General features: G+C 46.4%; 1 protein-coding gene across 1 annotated transcript in view; it reads right to left on the bottom strand.

Moving 5' to 3' along the window:
* Window positions 1–25,050, bottom strand: part of SHOC2 (SHOC2 leucine rich repeat scaffold protein) — a gene marked incomplete in the record, with an annotated part of 832,478 nt that overhangs the window by 718,780 nt on the left and 88,648 nt on the right. The window contains 1 exon segment of the mRNA XM_044055718.1: window positions 19,830–19,967. Within this exon segment, the coding sequence (XP_043911653.1) occupies window positions 19,830–19,967 (138 nt within the window).

Below are 25,050 nucleotides of genomic sequence, written 5' to 3' on the forward strand. Positions count from 1 at the left end.
GTTTTGTACCTACCATAAATGTAGATGTCCAATAGGTATGCATCTGCAGTCATCACATATGGGTTGTCCTGCTTCAGGCAGCCCTTCGGTCGGCCAGATTCCAAAGTCTGGGTCTGGCCTCGGTAGATGTCGCACTTTCCCCGACGTCAGAGCATCTGGGGTATAAAAGCATCAGCCGACGCCATCTTCCTCAGTTTTTCTTGCCCCAGATGCCAGGTGCTAAATTTGGAGGAATGCAATAAAATTCCAAACATATATATATATATACACACACACACACACACACACACACACACACACACACACACACACACACACACACACACACACACACACATGTATATACAAACAAATACACCATAATAGATTCCCCCAGCTAGCTAATAGAGGGGTAAGCACCCTAGGAGTACCACAGAGAGGAAGGAGGGAGGGTAAACCTGACTGCAGATGCATACCTACATATCTACATTTATGGTAGGTACAAAACTGTACTATGTCCTTCAAGGATGCATCTGCAGTCATCACATATGGATAGAATACCATAGCCAATCTGGGGGTGGAGGTACTAAGTAAAGGATGGTGTAGTTAAGATACCCTGCAGGACTGCCGTAGCAAAACCTGCTCTGGATCTGGAGTATAAAGGTAAATTGTAATGCTTGGCAAATGTATGCACCGAGCTCCATGTAGCAGCTTCTAAAATGTCATTGGTAGCCACCCCTCTTAGGAAGGCTGTGGTGGTGGCTGTGGCTCTCGTGGAATGAGGTCTAATGTTAGCAGGCACAGTTTTTCCATGAAAGGAGTAACAAAAACGAATGCAATTCCCTATCCATTTTGAAATTGTCCGTTTGGAAATTGCTTTTCCTTGTACCCCAGCAGCATATGCTACAAACAACTGGTCAGTCTTTCTGTAACTCTTAGTTCTGTCCAAGTAGTAGCGCAATTGTCTGTGCATATCCAGGGTGTGCAGAAGTCTCTCCCCTTTATTTTGTGGTTGTGGGAAGAATGTAGGCAAGTGAATAGCTTGGTTCAAAGATACCCTGGATACCACCTTTGGCATAAATGTAGGATTGGTCCTCAAAGAAACTCTGTCCTGATGAAAGATGAGAAATGGCTGCACTGCCATTAAAGCTTGTAACTCAGATACTCTTCTTGCTGAGGTTATGGCCAGAAGGAAGGCAGTTTTCCAAGACAAAAACTGTAGATCTGCCGATGCTGCTGGTTCAAAGGGAGGAAGTGTTAGCTTTTCCAACACGAAATTAAGGTCCCAAGTAAGTAGAGGTGGTTTCCTTGGAGGTTTGATGTTTTTGATTCCTCTTAGAAAAGTACAGTTTTGTACCTACCATAAATGTAGATGTTCGAAGATCCACATTGCTGCAGTCCTTACTCTTGGGTAGTCCGCTGTCCTCGGTCGGCCCGAATATCAAAGTATAAGGCTGACGTCGGTCAAGGCGCATTTGACTGACATCAGGACGTCAGGGTACAAATGCGCATGACCGACGTCATATCCTCAGTCTTTTCTTGCCCCAGATGTCAGAAGACCCTAAAAAGAAAGGTCAAAAACCAAAAGACAGCAAACAACCAACCAACCACCCTGCACCAAAAGTATGTACAATATATACAATACCCATCATATTAACAACCCAACCTACACAACCGCCTCTAACTACAGAGGGGAAGGAGGGAGGGTAAATTGGACTGCAGCAATGTGGATCTTCGAACATCTACATTTATGGTAGGTACAAAACTGTACTATGTTCTTCATCTCACATTGCTGCAGTCCTTACTCTTGGGTAGAATCCCAAAGCAGAGGTAAGGGAGGATGGCAAAACTATAAAGAAGCAGGAGCTGCCAAAATGCCCTGCAAAATAGCAGTGGCAAAACCAGCCCTAGATTTAGAGTAAAGTGGAAGGTGATAATGCCTAGAGAAAGTATGCACTGAACTCCAAGTAGCTGCCTCCAAAATATCTTTAGTTGCCACCCCTTAAAAAGCTGTCAGTGGCAGTAGCCCTAGTGGAATGAGGCCTAATCCCAGCTGGAATCTCCTTGCCATGATGGGAATAACAGAAAGCAATGCAAAACCCAATCCACTTAGAAATAGTTTGTTTTGACACAGGCTTGCCCTGAGAACTCAAAGCAAAAGAAACAAATAACTGCTGAGACTGCCTGAACCCTTTAGTTCTGTCCAAATAATATCACAACTGCCTGTGTACATCTAAAGTGTGCAAAATCTTTTCCCCTTTATTTTGGGGGTTTGCATAAAAAGTAGGCAAATGAATAGTTTGGTTTAAAGCCACACTAGAAACCCCTTTAGGCATAAAGGAAGGGATTAGTACGTAAAGATACCCTATCCTTATGAAAAATTAAGAAAGGCTCAACCGCCATAAGGGCCTGCAACTCAGAAACCCTTCTTGCAGAGGTAATGGCCAACAAAAAAGCAGTCTTCCATGATAAATATTTCAACTCGGTAGTAGCTGCAGGCTCAAAAGGTTGTAGAGTAAGTTTCTCCAACACAAAATTGAGATCCCAAGCAGGAGTAGGAGCTCTACGTGGGGGTCTTATATTCTTTGCCCCTCTAAGAAATTGCCTGAACAAAGGTGGGTCACAATCATAGTGAGCCGAAATTGCTGCAGCATGAACCTTAATAGAAGAGAAGGACAAACCTTTGTCCAGTAACTCAGTAAGATATTGAAGAGCCACACTCAAATTAGGCTCAGAAACATCAAAATCCTTTGCTGCACTCCAAAATAAAAAACTCTTCCATTTATCTGCGTACACTTTCCTTGTACTAGGCCTTCTTGCTTCCAAAATAACATTCAAAACTTGCTGTGGAAGCTGAGACCCACTATGGTTCAAAACAGAATATGCCAGGCTGTTAGGTGAAGAGAATGAAGCTTGACATTGAGCAAACGACTGTCCTCCTGAGGCAACAGGTGTGGAATCGAAGGCAAAGGCCATGGAGGCTCCCGTACCAGGCTTCTCAGTAATGGGTACCAATGCTGTCGAGGCCAATCTGGAGCTATCAAAATCATCCTTGGCTTGTCCTGTCTGGCCTTTAGTAGTACCTTTGGGAGGAGAGGCAGAGGTGGAAAGGCATACACATGAAGATTGCTCCAATTGAAAGAAAGAGCATCCACTTTCCAAGCTGTGGGATGAAACCTTTTAGGTGCAAAACTTTGGCAGCTGGTGGTTTAGTGGAGAAGCGAACAGATCTATGTCTGGAGTTCCCCATGACACTGTCAATTTCTGAAATACATGAGGATCCAATTTCCACTGTGGGGATCCATAATTAGTCTGCTTAACACATCTGCTAAGGAGTTCTGTGCTCGGCAGAAACCTTGCCTGAAGATTTAGCTGTAAACTGAGAGCAGTCTCCCACAAAATCATTGCTTGCCTGCATAGAGGATAAGAATCGTTCCCCCTTGCTTGTTGATGTACCACATGACAGTTGTGTTGTCTGTTAGAATCAACACCTGCCCTGGAAGAAGTAAATCCTTGAAAGCTATTAATGCAAACTGGACTGCTAACATCTCCTTCAGGTTGATATGTAGATGTAGTAGTCTGGCAGGCCACTTGTCTTGTATCCACTTTCCATTCAGATGAGCTCCCCAAGCTTTGTCTGAGGCATCTGTCGTTAGAATCTGACTCGCCTCTGGCGGGTCACAGAGAGTCCCTTGTTTAGGTGACATTCCTGAGCCCACCACAACAATTCCTTTTGAATGCAAGGTATTATTTGAATGACAGTGTCCAGATCCTGGCAGTGCTGTGTCCATACATTTTTGAGATACCATTGTAACTTCCTCATATGCAGTTTGGCATTGGGAAGCACCAGAATACAAGATGCCATGAACCCCAAGGCTTGAAGGACTGTCCTTGCAGTCAGCCTGGACTGATGAGACAATTGATGAAAGTAAAGGGAAAGATTATTTTGTTTGTCCGGGGTCAAAAGGCCATCTGGGATGCTGTATTCAGTCTTACACCCAGAAAGCACATGTCCTGAGAGGGTACTAGACTGGACTTTATTTCGTTCACAGAATACCCCAGGCATCTTAGCACTGCTATCACATATTCCAACTGATGAAGAAGCTCGTCCTTCCTTGAGCCAGAATCAGGCAATCGTCCAAATAAGGATAGATCTGTATTCCTTTTAGCCTGAGAAAGCTATCACTGGAGCCAGAACTTTCGTGAACACTCTGGGCAGTAGATAAGCCAAAGGGCAATGCAGAGAACTGATAATGAGAATTCCCAGCTCGAAAACGCAGATACTTCCTGCAACTCAGTCTGATAGGAACATGAAGGTAAGCCTCCTTGAGATCCAAAGTTACCATCCAATGATCTTTGCCCAGCAGAGGTAAAAGCTGTTGTAACGTCAACATTTTGAACTTGGGAATGTCCAGATAAGTGTTGAGGGTAGATGAATCCAAAATTGGTCTCCACGTGTTCCCTTTCTTTGGTACTAGGAACAGGCGAGAATAAAATCCTAGGCCCACTTCTGGCATAGGGACCGGCTGTATGGCCCCTATTTGAAGTAACAGAGAAATTTGCTTGTGAGCCTCTATTTTTTGCTGAGGAGGAACGTCTGGCATGCCTTTGAAAGGAGGCAAGGTATGGAAATAAAACCTGTAACCGTGGTGTATGATATCCAATACCCATCTGTCTTGGGTAATTAAGCTCCAATTTTCCTTGAAAAGTGCCAACCTTCCTCCCAAAGGTGCTGCCAGGCGAGAAGGCTCTGGCAGCTGAAAAGTAAGTCATTGGGTCTGCTTACGAAGGACTGACCCCTGCCCTCACCGAAGACTGTGCAGGTGAACTCCCTGTTCTAGGCCTAAAAGAGCCCTGAGCTCTGCCCCTACCACGTCTAGACCTACCCCTAGACTGGGAATCATAAGAAGGATACGTCCACCCCTTGGTAGGCCAATTTCTACTAAACTTCGGAGGCTGAACTTGCAAAAAATCTTTAACAGTCTGCATGGACTTAGCCTTGTCTTCCATTTTCTTTAAGACTGCCTCAACAGGAGAACCAAACAACATATCAGATTGTAAAGGAGCATCTAAAATCCTTGTCTTAACATGGTCAGATAAATTCTGATCCTTCAGCCAGGCGTGCCTGCGAAGAACTGACCCAGTGGCAGCCACCTTAGACGAGGCCTGTACAGCATCAAAACCACATTGCAAAGAATGCTTACCCACCTGTTCAGATACATGTACTAAATCTTGTAACTCTTTATACTCAATACCTTCCGCCAGAGCATCTACCTTAGACTTCAATTGTGAAAGGAGATAGTTTTGGTATTTCAACATGTGAAACTGGCAATTCAAAGCCCTCATAGCTAGGGTGGAAGAAGTATAAACTTTCTTTCCCCATCTATCCAAAGCCCTGGCCTCTTTATCTGGAGGAACCGGATTTTTGACAACAGAAGCCTTAACACCTTTAGGCCCCTGACTAACAGTTTCTGGGTCTGCCCTAGGACTCTTAAAAGATACTTGTGAGCTTCAGGCACCCTATAATACCTATCCGGTTTAACAGGAGCAGGAGGCAAAGAATCAGGATTAAGAGAAGCCTCTGCAAAAACATCTTCCACCACATCCAGAACAGGAGGAATAGCCAAAGGCCTATGCTGGGGTAAAAACAAAAATTCCCTAAGCCTTTTCCTGGAATCAGAGAAGTCCTGACCTTCCCACTTAAAATGCTCCCTCATGGAATGAAGAGTCTCTGAAAAAGAAAAATCCTCAGGAGGAGAAGCAGAAGGAGTAGAATCATCCACATCAGAATCAGAATAAGGAGAATACTCCTGCAAGTCTTCAGCCGAAGACTCTGAAACATCCGAAGCCTGCTCAAAACTCCCTAGTTCAGGTTCCACCCTAGGTCTCTTATCAGGAGGGGGCAAAGAACCTCTAATCAAAGTAATCAAATCCTCTGCCATTTTAAGCATATGCTTCTTGGGCACAGTTCCTGAAGAACTAGGGGTGACACCAACTGAAGCTAAACCTGGCCTGCCTCTGGGGGAAGCCTTGGAAACAGAAGGAGAGGGCCTAACCACCCTAGGAAGGGAGGGGAGTATAGTAACCCGAGAAGCCCCTTCAGCCTGACCTGCCCCCTGAGAGGCCACATCTTGCATCAACAAAGTCTCTCCCTGGGACTCCAAAGAAACCTCAGGCGGAACCACCGGCTCCACCGACACCTCTAAAGAACCGGCGTCCGGTACGGACGGTTCTTCTAGCCTAGGTTTAGCTGCTTTGTCCTTGCGCTTCTTCGAAGAAGCGGGCGTCGGAGCATCCGACGGCATTTTATAATTGTACCGCTTCCCGAAGACTAACCTGGCACAATCTAACCTTCTCTTTATGGTGCGCTTATTGAATCTAGCACAAGAGCGACACCCAACAACGTCGTGCTCAGGCCCTAAACAAGGAATACACAAAGTATGATAATCTCTATGCGTATCTGTTTCCCACAAGAAATACAGTTATTCACTTTTTCTGACATCCGGTAAACCACTGAGGCAAGAAAAACTAAAATATTCTAGCGGGTACTTAGCCAACTTTGACTCTGTCTGAAACTCATTGAAAAATTTCAGACGCCACGGCACTTGCAACGCTGCTTCTGCATCGGACCATGCGGCAAAAAAGACTGAGGATATGACGTCGGTCATGCGCATTTGTACCCTGACGTCCTGATGTCAAATGCGCCTTGACCGACGTCAGCCTTATACTTTGATATTCGGGCCGACCGAGGACAGCGGACTACCCAAGAGTAAGGACTGCAGCAATGTGAGATGAAGAACATCTGTCTTAGGAGAGGATGAGAGAAGACAGGTGGATTAACATTGTATTCTGCTGAGATTGCTGAGGCATGTATCTTAATGGAAGAGTAAGACAGGCCATTGTGGAACAATTCTGCCAAGTATTCCAGTATATGTGCCATGTTCATCACTGTCACATCTAGGCCCTTTGTTGTGTTCCAGGAGTGAAATCTTTTCCATTTTGCTGAATATGCCTTACTTGTGGAAGGCCGGCGAGCTTCCATAATAATATCCTTCACTCTCTGGGATAGGTTATCCTGATAATATCCTTCACTCTCTGGGATAGGTTATCCTGAGGAGTAGTCATGGTATTCTCCAGGCCGTTAGCTGCAAGGTTTTCAGGTTGAAGTGGAGTCCTGAAATTGTGCTGCATCAGTAGAAGTGGCCATAGGGGGAGAGGCCATGGTTTCGTCTGTGACATGCTCTTTAACAGTGGGTACCAGAGCTGTCTTGGCCAGTTTGGAGCTATCAGAATCACTCTGGGCTGCTCTGTCCTGATCTTCAGTAGGACCTTGGTCATTAATGGGAGAGGTGGGAAAGCTTTCCAGCTGAAAGAGAGAGCGTCCACTTTCCATGCTTGTGGGTGGTATGTCCTTGAGCAGAATTTCCTCAGTTGATGATTGTGGGGGGAAGCGAACAGGTCTGTTTTCGGGCTTCCCCATGATTGTGTGATGAGTAAGAAGATGTCTAGGTGCAGCATCCATTCATGTGCATCCATGGTAGTTCTGCTTAAGCTGTCTGCCAGTATATTGTCTTTCCCTGGCACGAACTGGGACTGTAGCTGTATGCTGAGTTTCAAAGCAAGTTCCCATAGATTCATAGTCAGTCTGCAAAGAGGGTAGGAATGGGTGCCTCCTTGCTTGTTTATGTACCACATAACTGTGGTGTTGTCTGTCCTTATGAGCAGGTGGCCTTGCTGAAGGAAAGGTTTGAAGGCCTCAATTGCGTGCATCACTGCCAGCATTTCCTTTTGGTTTATGTGCATGGGCAGCTCTCTTTTGTGACCATAGCCCTTGGATACATCTGCCCTCCATGTGTGCTCCCCAACCTTGGTCTGAAGCGTCCGTGGTGATGGTTTGGTTGGCTCTTGGCTTGCTGAAGGGCAACCCGCTGTTCGACTGGCAGGCTTGAGCCCACCACAGAAATTCCTTTTGTAGGCAAGGAATGAGTGGGATCAGAGTTTCTAAGCTGTGACTGTGCTGTGTCCATAAACTTCTTAGGTACCATTGTAATTTTCTCATATGCAGTCTTGCTTGCGGAATCAGAAGAATGCAAGATGCCATGTAACCCAGGGCCTGCAGGATTTTCCTTGCAGTCAGCTGAGTTTGTCTGGTCAGATTCTTGAAGTAATCTGGTAGTTGTTTTTGTTTTTCTTCTGTGAGAAAGGCCATTTGGGTGGTTGTGTCTAGATCCGCACCCAGAAAGGTTACTCTTTGGGATGGAACCAGTCTTGATTTGTGGATGTTGACTGTATATCCCAAGGCCTGTAGCAGGTGGATGGCATAGTCCAAGTCCTTTAACAAAGTTTGCTTGCTATCCGCTTGTATAAGGCAGTCGTCCAGACATGGGTAGATTTGAATCCCCTGAAGTCTGCAGTGTGCAATTACTGATGCCAGGCATTTCGTGAATACTCTGGGCGCAGTAGATAAGCCAAAGGGTAATGCTGAGAATTGATAATGCTCTGACCCTGCAAGAAATCTGAGGTGTCTTCTGCAGCTTTGTCGAATAGGGACATGCAGGTATGCCTCCTTGAGGTCTAGAGTCACCAGCCAAGACCCCTTGCCCAGCATGGGAAGGAGTTGCTGTAGAGTCAGCATTTTGAATTTTGGCACAATGAGGTAAGTATTCAGTGCGGACAAGTCGAGAATAGGCCTCCATTGATTTTCTTTTCTTGGAACAAGGAATAATCTGGAGTAAAATCCTTGGCCTTGTTCTGAAAGAGGTACCTTTTCTATGGCTTTCATTTGCATTAAGTTGGTAATTTGCTTCAAAGCCTCTGCCCTCTGGTTTGGTGGCAGGTCTGGCATGCCTCTCCTTTTTGGCAAGGAGTGGAAATGGAACCTGTATCCTTTGTCTATTATTTGCAGTGTCCATGTGTCCCTTGTAATGCTGTGCCAATTTTTTGAGAATAAAGAAAGCTTTCCGCCCAAAGGTGCTTCTAATTGAGCCCTGGTCGGCGGAGTCAAAATGAAGTCATTGAGTCTGTCCTGGTGTAGCAGTGGTAGTTCCTGCACTACCTCTCTGGTTGGGAGGCTGCCACTGACAGCCTCTGTAGGAGCCTCTAGCTTGCCCTCTACCTCTGGCACGCCTATTCCTGCCTCTCTGAGATCTGTCTGAGTCCGGAAAGGACCAATTCTTAGTAGGCCAATTTCTGCTGAATCTCTGTGGTTGGACTTGCAGAAAGTCTTTGACTGTTTGCACAGATTTTCCCTTTTCTTCAAATTTCTTTAAAACTTCTTGAGCCGTGGAACCAAATAATTTTTGCTTTTCCATAGGAGCATCCAAAAGCTTAGCTTTAACATGGTCTGGCAGAGATTGTTCCTTCAGCCAGGCATGCCTACGTATAACTGCACCTGTCATAGCTGACCTACATGAAGCTTCCAATGCATCATAACCACACTGCAAGAAATGGTTACTAACCTGCTGGGAGTTATGCACCAGATCCTGAAGGGATTTGCGATCAAGGGGTTCAGAGGAGGACAGTTTCTTATGCAATTCATCTAACAAATACTCTTGGTACTGTATCATATGAAATTGACAATTTAATGCCCTCATGGAATTCTTACCCCATCTCTCTAATGCTCTGGACTCCCTTTCAGAGGGTAGAGGGTTTTTAGCAGTGGCAGCTGCAACCCCTTTTGGGCCCTGGGAAATAGTTTCTGGATCAACAGAGAGTGGGCCTTGTACAGGTGTAGATGTGAGTCTGGGACCCTGTAGTACCTATCAGGTTTGGCAGGAGCCGGAGGGAGAGAGTCAGGGGCAGTACTAGCAGAGTACACATCAATGACATTCAAAACAGGAGGTATAGCTAAAGGCCTATGCTGAGGTAAATGTAAAAAGGTCCTTAATCTCTTTCTGGAATCAGAGAATTCCTGACACTGCCATTGAAAATGTTCTCTCAGAGTGTAATGTCTCTCCAAAGGAAAACTCTTCAGGAGGGGAGGCCGAGGGAATAGATTCTTCAGCATCAGAATCCTCGTAGGCCAAATAAGCCTCCTCCTGGTGGTCTGACAGAGCAGAGCCATCAGTGGACTCAGAGGACTGGGGGTCAGGGGGCTCAACCCTGGGCCTTTTGTCTGGAGGTGGTTGAGAGCCCCTGTCCGGATGAGGTTGGGAACCTCTAATTAAAGAAATCAGATCCTCTGCTACGCTAAGAATCTGAGAGCCAGTAGAAGGTCTCCGAGAGGAAACCTTGGGAGGCAAAGCTTTAGTAAGTTTAGCAGCTTTAGCCCTAGAGAAAGCCTTAATGGACATGGAAGCAGGGTTTCTGGCTGCACCATGTGCAGGAGTAGACTTATCTGAAGAAATGGTGTCAGAAGGTTCCTGGACACCGGTTTCAGTAGGTAATTCAATAACCGACTCTGCTGGGGCCTCCGGGGCTGAGGTAGTCGGTTGTGTGGTTTCGGTAATAGGAAGCACCAAGGACTCTGTTTCAGCCGAGACACTCGCGGTAGGCCTGACCGAGGTTTCAGCCGAAACCGCAGTCCGCGTGTGTCGGTCCTTGTCCTTCCGTTTTTTAACGGAATGCGAAGTCGGAGTCTCCGACGGCATCTTATAAGCAAAAGTAGCCCCAAAAAATTCCTCTGCAAACTCCGACCGACGTCTAAGAGTTCGTCGGTTGAAGGAAGCACAGGCTGAACAGGCCGAGACGTCGTGGTCTGGGCCTAGGCAGGGGAGGCAGTAAGAGTGGAAATCCTTAGGAGGTATTTGTTTCCCACAAGTTAAACAATTATTAACTTTATCTGACATCGGCTGAGGCAAGAAAGAGTCCCCAACGGGGTACTTAGCTTTTTCGAAGTCTTCAGTAGCTGAATCACAGGAGCTGGCCGACCGGCACTTGCGAACTGCTTCTGCTTCGGGCACCACGCGGCAAGAAAGACTGAGGAAGATGGCGTCAGCTGATGCTTTTATACCCCAGACGCTCTGACGTCGGGGAAAGTGCGTCATCAGCCAAGGCCAGACCCAGACTTTGGAATCCGGCCGACCGAAGGGCTGCCTGAGGCAGGACAACCCATATGTGATGACTGCAGATGCATCCTTGAAGGACATCATTAGTTGCGACAATAACAAATTTAAATTCCATGGGAATAAAGGGTCTCTGACGGGCCGTCGAAGATGGAAGGAACCTTTCATAAAAGCCTTACAAAGCTTGTGGGACATAATAGAAGAACCGTCCTCACCAACATGGAAGTTGGATATGGCCGCCAACTGTACTCTTAGTGTGGAAGTAGAGGCTCCTTCGTGGAAAAGGATGGATAGAAATTCTAGAACTTTATGTAAAGGAGTTACCAGGGAAGTGTTGGCTAGATGCCCAGTACACAAAGCGTTTCCATTTACTCCTGTAGAGTTTTGTAGTGGAAGCCTTATGAGAGGCAACCAAAATGTGTTGAACTGCCGGAGAAAGTATATCAGACCTGGCTAGGCGGGGAAGTGGAGCAGCCAAGCTGCTAGTTTGAGGGATAGAAGAGACGGGTGAGGAACTCCCAACGAATGTGTCAGTAGATCTGGTACTGGGTCCAGGATCCACGGTTCCTCTGTTTGATGGGCTCGAAGAAAGGGGAACCATATCTGTCAAGGCCAGAATGGGGCCTATGAGTATAATTGTCCTTTCCAGGTTCATGGCTTTCTGAAGAAATATGGGAATCAAGGGGGTAGGTGGAAATGCATATAGGAGACCCGGGGGCCAATCGTGTATCAGTGCGTCCCTGGGGACATCCCCTGGAGGGGGTAGAAGGGGAAAATAGCTTCTGCATTTGGTATTCATCGGGGAGGCGAATAGATCGCAGCAAGGCTGGCCCCATTTGCGGAAAATTCTTTCCGCCACCTGTAGTTTGAGGGACCACTCGTGAGGTAACAGGATGGCTCTGCTCAACCTGTCCGCAATGACGTTGGATGACCCCGGGATGTGCGTTGCTATCAGAAAGCGACCCGTGGACTCTGCCTATTGTCAAATTCTCATTGCCTCTCTTCATAATGGGTAAGATCTGGTTCCCCCTTGTTAGTTTATGTACCAGACTACAGACATGTCTGTCTGAACTGCTACTGTTCCTAGAGGTAGGAGGGTTTGAAAGTGTTGCAACGCCAAGAACACCGCCCTCATTTCCAGAACATTTATGTGCAGGTTGTACTCCATGTTGGACCATTCCCCTTGGACTGTTCTTCCCTGAAAAAGTCCTCCCCACCCTATCAGGGAAGCGTCCGTGGTTATCGTGGCCATCGGATTTGGTAGAACAAATGGACGACCCATAGTGAGATCCTGACTGAACACCCACCATGAGAGGTCTCGCTTGCAAGAATCTGTTATCAGAATCTCGTGCGTTAGGGGTAACTGCTGGAACGACCACTGCGTGAACAGCAGCCATTGGAGGAGCCTCATGTGCAATCTCCCCATAGGAACTGCAATCAGGGACGCTGCCATGAGTCCCAAAACCTTCAACACCAGTTTGGCCAGGGCTTTCCTGCTTTGCAGTAGAAGAAGAACCTGTTCCTTGAGGGATGAAGCCCTTACTTGAGGGAGCTTTACCAGTGTTAAGCGCGTATCTAGGTCTGCTCCGATGAATGAAATATGCTGTGAGGGCAGTAAGGCAGATTTTTCCAAGTTTATGGAAATCCCTAGGTGGGAACAAAGATTGACTGTATAGTCTCTGGCTTGTATGAGGTGACGCTCGGTGATGGCGGTGAGGAGCCAGTCGTCCAGATAGGGAAACACCCTGAGACGCTACCACTGCCATGCATTTGGTGAATACCCTGGGGGCTGAGGCGAGCCCAAAGGGCAGGGCTCGAAATTGAAAATGACTGGCTCCCAGCCGGAAGCGCAGGTGATCTCTGGACGGTCTGGCCATCTTGATGTGGTAGTACGTGTCCTTGAGATCTATCGAGCACATCCAGTCGTCGTCCTGCAAAAATGGAAGGATTGATTGAAGCGTGACCATCTGGAACTTTTCCTTCTTCACGAAGGTATTGAGATTGCTGAGATCCAAAATGGGTCTCCAGTCCCCTGTCTTTTTTGGAACTAAAAAGTACCTTGAGTAAGTTCCGGATCCTTTTTGGTCCGCCGGGACTGGCTGAATGACTTTTTTGAGCAGCTTTGAAATTTCTACTGCTGCTGGGCCTCGCAGACGGGGTGGCACATCTGGAAACCTTCTTTGTTGGGGTGGAGTTGACATAAAGGGGATTTTGTATCCTCTGGTTACAATGCTTTTTACCCAGGAGTCTGAGGTGAGAGTTAGCCAGGCCTGTGGGTATAAAGCCAAGTGACCCCCGACTGCCTCCAGAGCAGGACAGTCGGGCCCCCGTTCAGGAGTGCTGGAAAGGCTTACCAGGGATAGGATCCCTGTCGCCTTGGTTCTGCGGACCCCCTCTGCCGCCGGGGCGACGTCTTCCATGTCTGCCCCCCCTCTGCCTCTGGGGGGGGGGGGTCACTCTGTGTGGCCTGGAAAGATCCCAGAGTTTTACAGAACCACATTTTTCCGCCTCGTTGCCCTTTGGGGTACGGTCTAGATGGAACGGATAAATGGACTCCGACAGCAGACAGAGTCTTTCCTTCTTGCTCACACCGAGTTAGTGTCTCTTTCATTTTGTGCCTAAAAAGAGTGGCACCATCAAAGGGGGCGTTGGCGAAGGAAGACTTGAAGGCTTCCGCACATGAGCACAGCCGCATCCAGGATTGTCTTCGTAGAGCAATCGCTGAAGCTGCGGCTCTACTCGACCCTTCATCCGCATACGAGATGAGCCTCATGGACGAGTTCACTATGGAGGTAAGGGTGTTAAGCTGTGCTGTTACCTTATCTGAAACAGCAGCATCTGTGTTACCCTGGAGGGTATCTCTCAGCTCCTTGATGAAATCCCTCTGTAGACGTGTAAAATGTGTCAAATAGTTTAGCAAACGCATGGAAAAAGTCGCTGAACTAAAAACGCGCTTCCCGTATCTGTCCATAGTCCTAGAATCCTTATTAGGAGGATGAACAGAAGAGGAAGACTCAGACATCTCCTTTTTAGTGGCTGCAGCCACCACCATAGCGTCAACCGGGACTCCTTTGGTGAGAAGTCTTGTCCTGGGGAGTGGTAATAAATTTGCTTGGTTTTCGAGGGACCGGTTCCACTGTGTCCGGTGTCTCCCACGCCCTTCGAGCAATCAAATCCATTAATTCATCGAAGGGCGGAGTAACCCAGGAGGTAGAAGGTTGAGCAGCAAAAGCCTTCAGCAACACCGACTCGTCCTCAGTGGGGGCTAGGGACTGCCAATCACCCCTCTGTTTTAAAATCTCCAAGATGTCCGCAAATGAGACATCCTCGGAGGGGGATTTTGGGGACCCCTCTGACTCATCCAAGTCAGTGTCAGAAGTTAGAGATTCCTGCGGGGAATCCAAGTGCCTCCTCTTGCACAATCTTTTCCTCGGAACCCCATCGGAGGGGGATTCCGGTGAGGCCTCCGAGGAACAGGGGGGCACCCTCTGGGGGTGGCTGAGACAATGGTGCTCCACGCTTTGGATGTGTCGTGGGAACAGAAACAGAGAGCGGCTCCTTAGGGGAGGGAGAAGATGCCTCCGATGAAGTGGTTGTCTGTGTAGACAAAACCTTCCTCATAAGGTCAAAAACCCCTGAACCTTGGGTCAAGGACTCCCACGGTTCCGAAGAACATGGAAGAATCCCAGACATGGGGCCCATGGGTCTCGACCCCGAGGACGGAGCTGAGCCAATCTGCGCTGAGGCCCCGAGAGGGAGAGTCGGTACCGAAAAGTCGGTACGACTCTCGGTCCCGGAACCAAGGAGAGATCGTAGACTCCGCGACTCACCTATAGGTTCCGAAGGAGTCGAGGTCAATGGTGTTGATCGTGCAATGGACGGTTTTGGCACCGAGGGCTCCACTATCATCGGCTCTTCCGGCTCCGAAGACTGGATGGGTCTCGAAGGAGGACCTGTTGGAGATAAAGGGAGGCTTTCTACTTTCGACACCAATTGGGAGGAAACTGCAATCAACTTGGAAAGGGCCGTGTTCTCCATAAGTTTCTGCACGACACGATCCACATCAGTATCGGATAACGGTCTGGAAGATCGGGTCGAAGGGGCCAAAGATGGCACTGACCGAAGAATGGAAGATGGCGGTAGCTCCGACACCGGTTCCAAGACCTGGGGCTCAGTGAAAGATAAACGTTCGGCCTTCGGCCCGAAGTCTGTGGAACCGGAGCGAACTTTAGAAGATGAACTCGGAGCCGATGACATGGGCTCTGACATCTTCGACCCCTTCGAGGACTTAGAAGCCTGGTCAGACTTGTCCAAAGCCTCCTGGAAAGCAGGCTTAAGAAGTCCCCTGTCTATAAGTTTCCTGCGTCTATCTGTCATGACCCTCCCACTGAAGGAATGGCATATAGAGCAATCCTCTTGCAAGTGGAGAGGGCCAAGACAGTAGACACAGGAAGTGTGGTTGTCAGTGATGGACATTTTCTGCCCACACTGACACCTTTTAAAACCAGACTTGGCTTTTTCAGACATAATCAGCAAAAACACTTTTACTGTAAAAAGAAAATTTAAACACTAGCTATAATTAAGAGGGAATATATATATATATATATATATATATATATATATATATATATATATAGGTTATAGAAAGGTAGGCCCCAAAGGGAAACCTATAAAAAAACAATGACAGAACTAACTACACACACACACACACACACACACACACACACACACACACACACACACACACACACACACACACACACACACACACACACACACACACTGTAGTAAGATCAGAAACTAAATTCTCAATAACTATAAGAACTATAACAACTATAAGAACTTTTAAACAAAATAACTATCTTATCTGCAATAACAAGTTTTCTCTGGTCCGAGCTCTCTTATCTATGTGATCCGTTGCAGCGGCAAACTAGATCTGAGTAATGGTAGGGAGGATTGTGGGATATAGCCTGGTCTCGAGCTTCTCTAAGATGCAGAGCTTTGCTATGCGGCTGACTCGGAGCAGAGGATCTGCTCCGAACCCCGTGTGTAAGAACATACTGCGAGATTGAACACTCTCACATTAGATCCATGTTTGGCTGTCCACATGCCCGAGTTATCTTTTTGAAAACTTGAGGATGCAACTTCCATTCGTGTGGATCTGTCATATTTCTGCTTAGGTTGTCTGCCAGTGTGTTTTCCTTCCATGGCAGGAATTGTGCCTGTAGTTGAATTTGCAATTCCAGTGCTGTGTTCCATAGGGTCATGGCTTGCCTGCACAGGGGGTATGAATGAGTCCCCCCCCCCCCCCGTTTGTTTATGTACCACATGACTGTGGTGTTGTCTGTCCTTATCAATAGTTGGCCTGGATGCAGTAGGTCTTTGAAGGTCATAAGAGCATTTTGCACGGCTAGCCTCTCCTTTTGGTTGATGTGTAGGTGCTTCTCTTTTTGGGACCATTTTCCCTGAATGCACTGATCTGCCATGTGTGCTCCCCAGGCGTAGTCTGAGGCGTCCGTTGTGATGATTTGAGTTGCTTGAGGTACACAGAAAGGGAGACCTGTGTTTCTTTGGCATGCTTGAGCCCACTACAAAAATTCCTTTTGAAGGCACGGAATGAGTGGTATAATTGTTTCCAAGCTGTGGCTGTGTTGAGACCATAAGTTTTTTATGTACTATTGTAGTTTCCTCATATGCAGCTTTGCACATGGGTTTAGTAGAATGCAAGATGCCAGGAATCCCAGAGCCTGCAGGACTTTCCTTGCAGTTAGTCTGGGGAAAGTTGCCATTTTGCTGAAGTATTGAGACAGTTGCCCTTGTCTGGCGTGAGGTAGGCCATCTGGGTGGTTGTATTTAAGCTGGCACCCAGGAAAATTATCTGTTGAGAAGGTATTAGTTTTGATTTCTTTGTTCACTGTGTATCCCTGGAAGTTTAACAAATTTTATTACAAACGCCAGATGCTGCAATAGAATGTCCTTGCTGTCAGCTTGGATCAGGCAGTTGTTCAGATATGGGTAGATTTGTATTCCTTATAGTCTGCAGAAGGCAATTACTGATGCCAGGCATTTCGTAAACACTCTGGGCACAGTAGATAAGCCAAAGGGCAATGCAGAGAATTGGTAATGGGTTGAACCTGCAAGAAATCTGAGGTATCTTCTGCAATCTTGTCTGATAGGGACATGTGGGTATGCCTCCTTGAGGTCCAATGTTACCAGCCAAGACTCCTTGCCCAGCATGGGAAGAAGCTGCTGTAATATGAGCATCTTGAATTTTGGCACCTGTAGATATGTGTTTAGGATGGATAGGTCTAAGATAGGTCTCCAATCACTGTCTTTCCTTGGTACCAGGAATAGTCTGGAATAAAAGCCTTGACCTTGTTCTTTTGCAGGTACCTCTTGAATCGCTTTCATATCCATGAGAGCGGAAATTTGTTTTTGTGCCTCTGCCCTTTGATTTTGTGGCAGGTTTGGCATGCCTCTCATTTTTGGAAGGGTGTGAAAGTGGAACCTGTAGCCTCTGTCTATAATGTCCAGAATCCATTTGTCTTTTGTAACAATATGCCAGTTTTTTTTTAAATAATGCCAGTTTTCCGCCCAAAGCTGCTGCCATTAAAGCTTTACTTGGCAGGCATAGGGGGAAGTCATTGTGTCTGCTTTCTAAATGACTGTGATCTATCTTCTCCACCTCTTGGGGTTGGTGCTTGCCACGGTCTTGCTCTGTAAGATCCTTGAGGTTGTCCTCTACCCCTTGGGCGTCTGTCCGTGGCTGGAAAGGACCAATTTTTTGAAGGCCAGTTTCTGCTGAAGCGTGGAGGTTGTACCTGCAGGATATCTTTCACTGCTTGCATAGATTTCGCTTTTTCCTCCATTTTCTTTAGTACCTCCTCAGCTTTAACACCAAACAATACATCTTTTTGAAGTGGTGCATCTAATAACTTTGCTTTGACATGATCAGGTAAGGTTTGCTCTTTGAGCCAAGCATGTCTACGTATAACAGACCCCGTGACAGCAGCTCTACATGAGGCCTCTAAAGCATCAAAACCACACTGCAAGGTATGTTTACCCACTTTCTCTGCACCATGCAACAAATCCTGCAACTCTTTCAAATCTGGTTGTTCTGTTTGTGTCATTTTGCTTTTCAACTGAGATAACAAAAACTGTTGGTACTTTAACATATGGAATTGACAGTTTAATGCCCTCATGGTTAAAGTGGCAGATATATACACCTTTTTCCCCCACCTTTCTAATGCTCTGGACTCTCTCTCTGAAGGTAAAGGGTTTTTAGCAGTAGAGGCCTTTATTCCCTTGGGACCCTGTGAAATAGTTTCTGGGTCAGCAGTATGGCTTTTATAAAGGAACTGGTGAGAATCAGGAACCCGGTAATACCTGTCTGGTTTAACAGGGGCTGGAGGTAAAGAATCTGGATTAAGGCTGGCTTCTGTGTACACATCATCCAAAATATCTAAAACAGGAGGGATAGCCAGGGGCCTATGCTGGGGGAGCAATAGAAATTCCCTGAGCCTTTTCTTGGAATCTGAGTAATCTTGGCCTTCCCAGTGAAAGTGTTCCCTCAATGTATGCAGGGTTTCCCCAAAAGAGTAGTCCTCAGGGGGGGGGGGGGGACTGAGGGAATAGACTCCTCAGCATCAGAGTCTTCGAAAGGGGAATAGGCATAATCCTGATCCTCAGAATGTTCTGAGGTAACAGAAGCCTGGTCTGAGGAAGGGTAGTCTTCCTCCAATCTGTGTCTTTTGTCAGAGCGGGGTTGAGAACCCCTGATGAGAGTTATCAAATCCTCAGCCATTTTAAGCATCTGCTTTTTAGGCATGGGGCCTTGAGAGGAGGTCTGAGGACCCTGTTTTTTAGTTTTCATGGCAGCTTTAGATTTAGTGAAGGATTTAATATAGAGAAGGTGGAAGGCCAGAAGACGCCTTCAGAAATGGCAGACCTGACTAAATTTTGAGTTTCCCCACCAAGAGTAGCGTCGGTATCTGCAGTAGGAATGGAGACCGAGGAGCCTGCGACCTCGGGTACTGAAGTCACTGGTAAAACAGTTTAATCGGTATTCAGGGGCTGCCTAGGCGCCTTGCTGAGAACCGGAGAACCGGTAGTCGGCCTAAGCGTGGTCTCAGTACTATGTGCGGACCTCGGATGTCGGTCCTTATATTAAGCGTCTTTTGCTTAAAACTGGTGTCGGTGTATCCGACGACATGATATAATTAAATTTTTTGCCAAAATAATGAAGGGTGAACTCCGCCCGGCGCTTAATAGTGCGCTTGTTGAACCTAGCACAAAAACGGCAGGCCGAGACGTCGTGGTCTGGGCCTAAGCAAGGTATACAGAAAGAGTGGAAATCCTTATGCGGTATTTGCTTCCCACAAGAAATGCAATTATTAACTTTGTCGGACATCGGTCTGAAGCAAGAAAAGTTTTCCCAATGGGGCACTTAGCTTTAAAGAAGACTTCGGCTGAAATACTTTCGTAAATCTCAGGAGCTGGCCGACCGGCACTTGCGAACTGCTTCCGCTTCGGGCACCGCGCGACAAGAAAGACTGGAGAAAATGGCGTCGGCTGCCTCTTTTATACCCCTGCCGCACTGACGTCAGGGAAGAAGCGACGACAACCGACGCCGGACCTAGACTTTGAAATTCGGCCGACAGAGGACCCGCCTGACGGCAGGATAACCCATCTGTAATGACTGCAGCTATATGCACGATGAACATCAGTAAGCTGCACTTAATCTTGCTACATATCACTTCATTTTTTGCATGACTGTCAGCTGAAAATAGTGAAAAACAAGACTGTGAAGAATTAGACATGTAGCCATATATTCTTACTTCGACTTACCTATAGATTCTGGGAGATCTAGAAGTTCATTGTGTTGCAAGTCTAGGTTAGTTATCTGTGTGCAGTTTCCAATCTCTTTAGGAAGGTGCTCAAGTTGATTGTGGGCGACATCAAGTGTAATGAGGTTACACAATTCACCTGTACATTCAAATATATTTAAGGCGGCATTAGTATAATAGACGCATCTTCACAAGTCACTAACTTCAATGGTACATAAAATGTACTTCATTCTGATAAACAAAAAACACTCACTGATTCAAAGGCAAGGTTATGACCCAAAAACTAAAGCCCCAGGCAACAAAAGTACAGTTTTGTACCTACCATAAATGTAGATGTTCGAGTGATCACCCTGCTGCAGTCATCACACTTGGGTTATCCTGCAGTCAGGCGGTCCCACGGTTGGCCCGAATTCCAAAGTCTTGGCCCGGCGTCAGTTGCTGTCGCTTCTTCCCTGACGTCAGTGCACCAGGGGTATACAAGAGGCATCTGACACCATCTTCTTCAGTTTTTCTTGCCCCAGATGTCAGGTGCCCCCAATAGGTAAGCAAAATATATATTATATATATGTATATAGAGATATATATATATATATATATATATATATATATATATAGATAAAAATAAAAACAATACCTTTAGGCACAAGCAAATACACCACAGAGGTTGTATAGGACAGAGTGGTATAGATAAGTTCAGCTAGTACAGAGGGGATGGAGGGAGGGTAACCTGGACTGCAGCAGGGTGAACACTCGAACATCTACATTTATGGTAGGTACAAAACTGTACTATGTTCATCGTGTTACCCTGCTGCAGTCATCACACTTGGGTTGAATCCCAAAGCTAAGGATGGGAGGTGGAGTTAAACAGGGTTAGAAGAAGCTAGTAGGCCCTGCAAAACTGCAGTGGCAAAACCAGCTCTAGTCTTAGAATATAGAGGTAAGTGATAGTGTATGGTGAAGGTGTGCACTGAACTCCAAGTTGCAGCTTCCAGAATATCCTTGGTTGGCACTCCCCTGAGAAAGGCTGCTGATGTAGCTGTAGCCCTGGTGGAGTGGGACCTAATGTTAGCAGGTACTGGTTTCCCATGATGCGTGTAGCAGAAACATATGCAATGCCCTATCCATTTAGAAATGGTCTGTTTAGAGATAACTTTTCCTTGTGATCCTGTAGCATAGGCTACAAAGAGTTGGTCAGTTTTTTCTGAAAGCCTTAGTTTTATCCAAATAGTAATGTAATTGCCTGTGAATGTCCAAAGAGTGCAGGAGTCTTTTTCCTTTGTTCTGGGGATTTGGGAAAAAGGTGGACAAATTAATGGTTTGGTTAAGGGTGACACTGGATACCACCTCTGGCATAAAGAAAGGGTTATAGTTCGTAGAGAGACTCTGTCTTGATGAAAAATGAGGAAAGGCTCCACTGCCGTTAGTGCCTGCAGCTCTGAGACTTCTAACTGAGGTTATTGCTAGTAGCAGGGCAGTTTTCCATGAAAAAATTTTTTAAATTAGCTGGAAATGCTGGTTCAAAGGGCGGCGGTGTAAGCTTTTCCAGAACAAAGTTGAGATCCCAAGTAGGTGTTGGTGCTCTCCTTGGTGGTCTTATGTTCTTAGCCCCTCTGAGGTACTGTCTTAGGAGTGGATGTGAGAATAAAGGAGGATCCGTGTTGTAATGAGCTGAAATTGCTGAGGCGTGGAACTTAATAGATGAAAAGGAAAGTCCTTTGTGCAACATCTCAGTTAAATATTGTAGAATCTAAGGAATGTTTGGATCAAGTGGATTTTGGCCTTTAGCCTGGTTCCAGGCGCAAAATCTTTTCCATTTGTCTGAATAGGTTTTCCTGGTACTGGGCCTCCTGGCCTCCAGAATGACATCCATAACAGCTTTGGATAGAGGTGTTGGCTGGTTGTTTAGGTAATTTGCCATGCAGCCAGGTTTAAAGTCTTGAGCTGGCTGTGTAGAATCTGATGGTCTCGCTGGGTGAGCAGGTGTGGAATCTGTGGTAAAATCCCTGGTGGGCCGTGGGCCATGTTCCTTAGAATTGGATACCAAATGCTGGCATGGCCAGTCTGGTGCAATGAGTATCATTTGTGGCCTCTCTAATCTGACTTTCAGCAGTACCTTTGCTAGAAGAGGCAGTGGAGGAAAGGCATACACTGTTAATGTTTTCCAACTGAATGAGAGGACGTCCACTCTCCAAGCTTGTGGATGGAATGTCCTTGTGCAAAATTTTTGAAGTTGGTAGTTTTGGGGGCTTGCAAACAGATCTATGTCTGGGCGTCCCCATTTTTGAGCTATCATTGCAAATATTTGTGGATCTAGTTTCCACTCGTGTGGATCCATGATGTTTCTGCTTAGGTCGTCTGCCAATGTGTTTTTCTTTCCTGGCAGGAATTGTGCTTGTAATTGAACCTGGTAAGACAGTGCAGTGTTTTCCACAAGATCATTGCTTGCCTGCATAGAGGGTAGGAATGTGTGCCCCCATGCTTGTTGATGTACTACATTACTGTAGTATTGTCCATCTATTATTAGTTGTCCTGGATGTAAGAGGTCCTTGAAAGCTGTTAGGGCATTCTGTACTGCTAGCATTTCTTTTTGATTGATATGCAGATGCCTCTGATCTGTAGTCCATTTGCCCTGAATGCACTGTCCTGCCATGTGTGCTCCCCAGGCATAGTCTGATGCATCTGTTGTCATAGTTTGCCTGGCTGTGGGTAAGGTGAAAGGCTGACCCTTGTTGAGGTGACATGCCTGTGCCCACCATAGAAACTCCTGTTGAAGGTAGGGTGTTTCCAAGCTGTGGCTGTGCTGAGTCCATACGCTTTTCAGGTACCATTGTAATTTCCTCATATGCAGTTTTGCAAATGGTATTAGTAGTATGCAAGATGCCATGAATCCCAAGGCCTGCAGAATTTTTCTTGCAGGGAGTTGGGTCTTTGTTGCCATTATTTAGAAATATTGAGTCAGCTGTTGTTGCCTGTCTGGCGTGAGATAAGCCATCTGGGCCGTTGTATTCAAGCTGGCACCCAGGAATATTATGTTTTGTGAGGGCACTAGTTTTGATTTCTTTTCATTTACTGTGTACCCTAGGCAACTTAGAAGGTGTTTGACAAATGCCAGATGCTTTAAAAGAATGTCCTTGCTTTCTGCTTGAATAAGGCAGTCGTCCAGGTATGGGTATACTTGAATTCCTCTTTGTCTGCAGTATACAAATTACTGGTGCCAGGCATTTTGTGAAGACCCTGGGCGCAGTCGATAAGCCAAAGGGCAGTGCAGAGAATTGATAATGCGTTGAACCTGCAATGAAGCGGAGGTATCTTCTGCAATTTTGTCTGATAAGGACATGCAGGTATGCCTCATTGGAGGTCCAACGTTACTAGCCAAGCATTCTTGCCCAGCATGGGAAAAAGCTGTAGTGTTAGCATCTTGAATTTTGGTACTTGCAGACAGGTGTTCAGAATTGAAAGATCCAGAATGGGTCTCTATGCTTTATCCTTTTTCTTGGGACTAGAAAAAGTCTTGAGTAAAATCCTTGTCCTTGCTCCTGTTGAATGTCTCTCATGTCCATGAGAGCTGTAATTTGTTTTTGTGCCTCTGCCCATTGATTTAGTGGCAGGTTTGGCATTCCTTTTATCCTTGGTAAGGTATGAAAGTGGAATCTGCATCCTTGAGAGACCATGTTTAGGACCCATTTGTCTTTTGTGATGACGTGCCAGTTGTCTGCAAAAAATGCTAATTTTCCTCCTAAGGGAGCTGCCAGGAGAGACTTGCTTGGTAGTAGTTTGAGGATTGAGTCATTGTGTTGGTCTTCTGCTAGCTTAGGGCCTGTCTTCTCCTCCTTTCTGGGTAGCAGTACCCCATTGGCGAGGTTTGTAAGGGCCTTGTGACTGACCTCTGCCCCTTGGGCATCTGTATTTGCCCCTCTGTGATCTGTGAGAAGCTGGAAAGGACCAGTTTTTTGTTGGCCAATTTCTGCTGAAACGAGGGGGTTGTACCTGCAAAAAATCCTTGGCAGTCTGCATAGACTTTGCCCTATCCTCCATTTTCTTTAAAACCTCTTCTGCTTTGACACCAAATAATACATCCTGCTGTAAAGGTGCATCCAATAACTTTGCTTTAACATGATCAGGAAGGGCTTGTTCTTTTAACCAAGCATGTCTACGTATGACAGAGCCAGTAACAGCTGCTCTACAGGAAGCTTCCAATGAATCAAATCCGCATTGTAAAGTAGGTTTGCCCACCTGTTCAGCTGCATGCAACAGATCCTGCATTTCCTTGCATTAAGACTGTTCAGTATGTGTGCTCATTTTTTGTTTTAATTGAGACATTAGGAACTGCTGATATTTCAGCATGTGAAACTGACAATTTAATGCTCTCATAGCCAGAGTTGCTGAGGTGTATATTTTCTTTCCCCATCTATCTAGGGCTCTGGAATCCCTTTCAGAGGGCACAGGATTTTTAGCCATAAAAGCTTTAGCTCCCTTAGGACCCTGGGAAATTGTTTCAGAGTCAGCCAAAGGGCTTTTATAAAGGAATTCGTGTGAGTCAGGTACTCCGTAGTATCTGTCTGGCTTGGCTGGAGCAGGAGGTAGAGTCTGGATTTAGACTAGACTCCAGGTAATTCATCCACAATATCTAATACTGGAGGGATAGCCAGAGGTCTGTGCTGGGGTAGTAAAAGGAACTCTCGGAGCCTTTTCTTAGAATCAGAGTAGTCCTGGCCTTCCCAGTGGAAATGTTCCCTCATGGTATGTAAAGTTTCCCCAAAGGAGTAGTCTTTCAGGGGGAGATGCTGAGGGAATAGAGTCTTCAGCATCAGAGAGTCTTCATAAGGTGGAAAAGTGTAATCCTGTTCCTCAGAAGAATCTGAGGAAATTGAAACCTGGTCAGAGGAAGCATAATCCTCCTCTTGTCTTGGTCTTTTATCAGGAGGGGGATGGGAACCCCTGATTAGGGTAATCAAATCTTCGGCCATCTTAAGCATCTGTTTCTTAGGCATGGAGCCTTGAACTGTAGAGCATAAGATTTAATGGTGAGTGTAGTTGGTCTGAAGACACCTTCTTGCAACCAGTGTTTCCACTGCACCAGGGTCTACTTCTGCTCCGGTGTCGGAAGGGCCCAATGAAGATGGCTGCATAGGCCTAGTAGACTCCGCTTGAGCATCCGCAGCTGTCTGGGGTTCCAGTTCTGCGGTCGTCAGGGGCTGCGTAGGCATCTCACTGAAAACCGG

Source organism: Protopterus annectens, chromosome 14.part0 (genome assembly GCF_019279795.1).
Source record: "Protopterus annectens isolate FY-2018-M chromosome 14.part0, PAN1.0, whole genome shotgun sequence".
Taxonomy (NCBI): Eukaryota; Metazoa; Chordata; order Ceratodontiformes; family Protopteridae; genus Protopterus; species Protopterus annectens.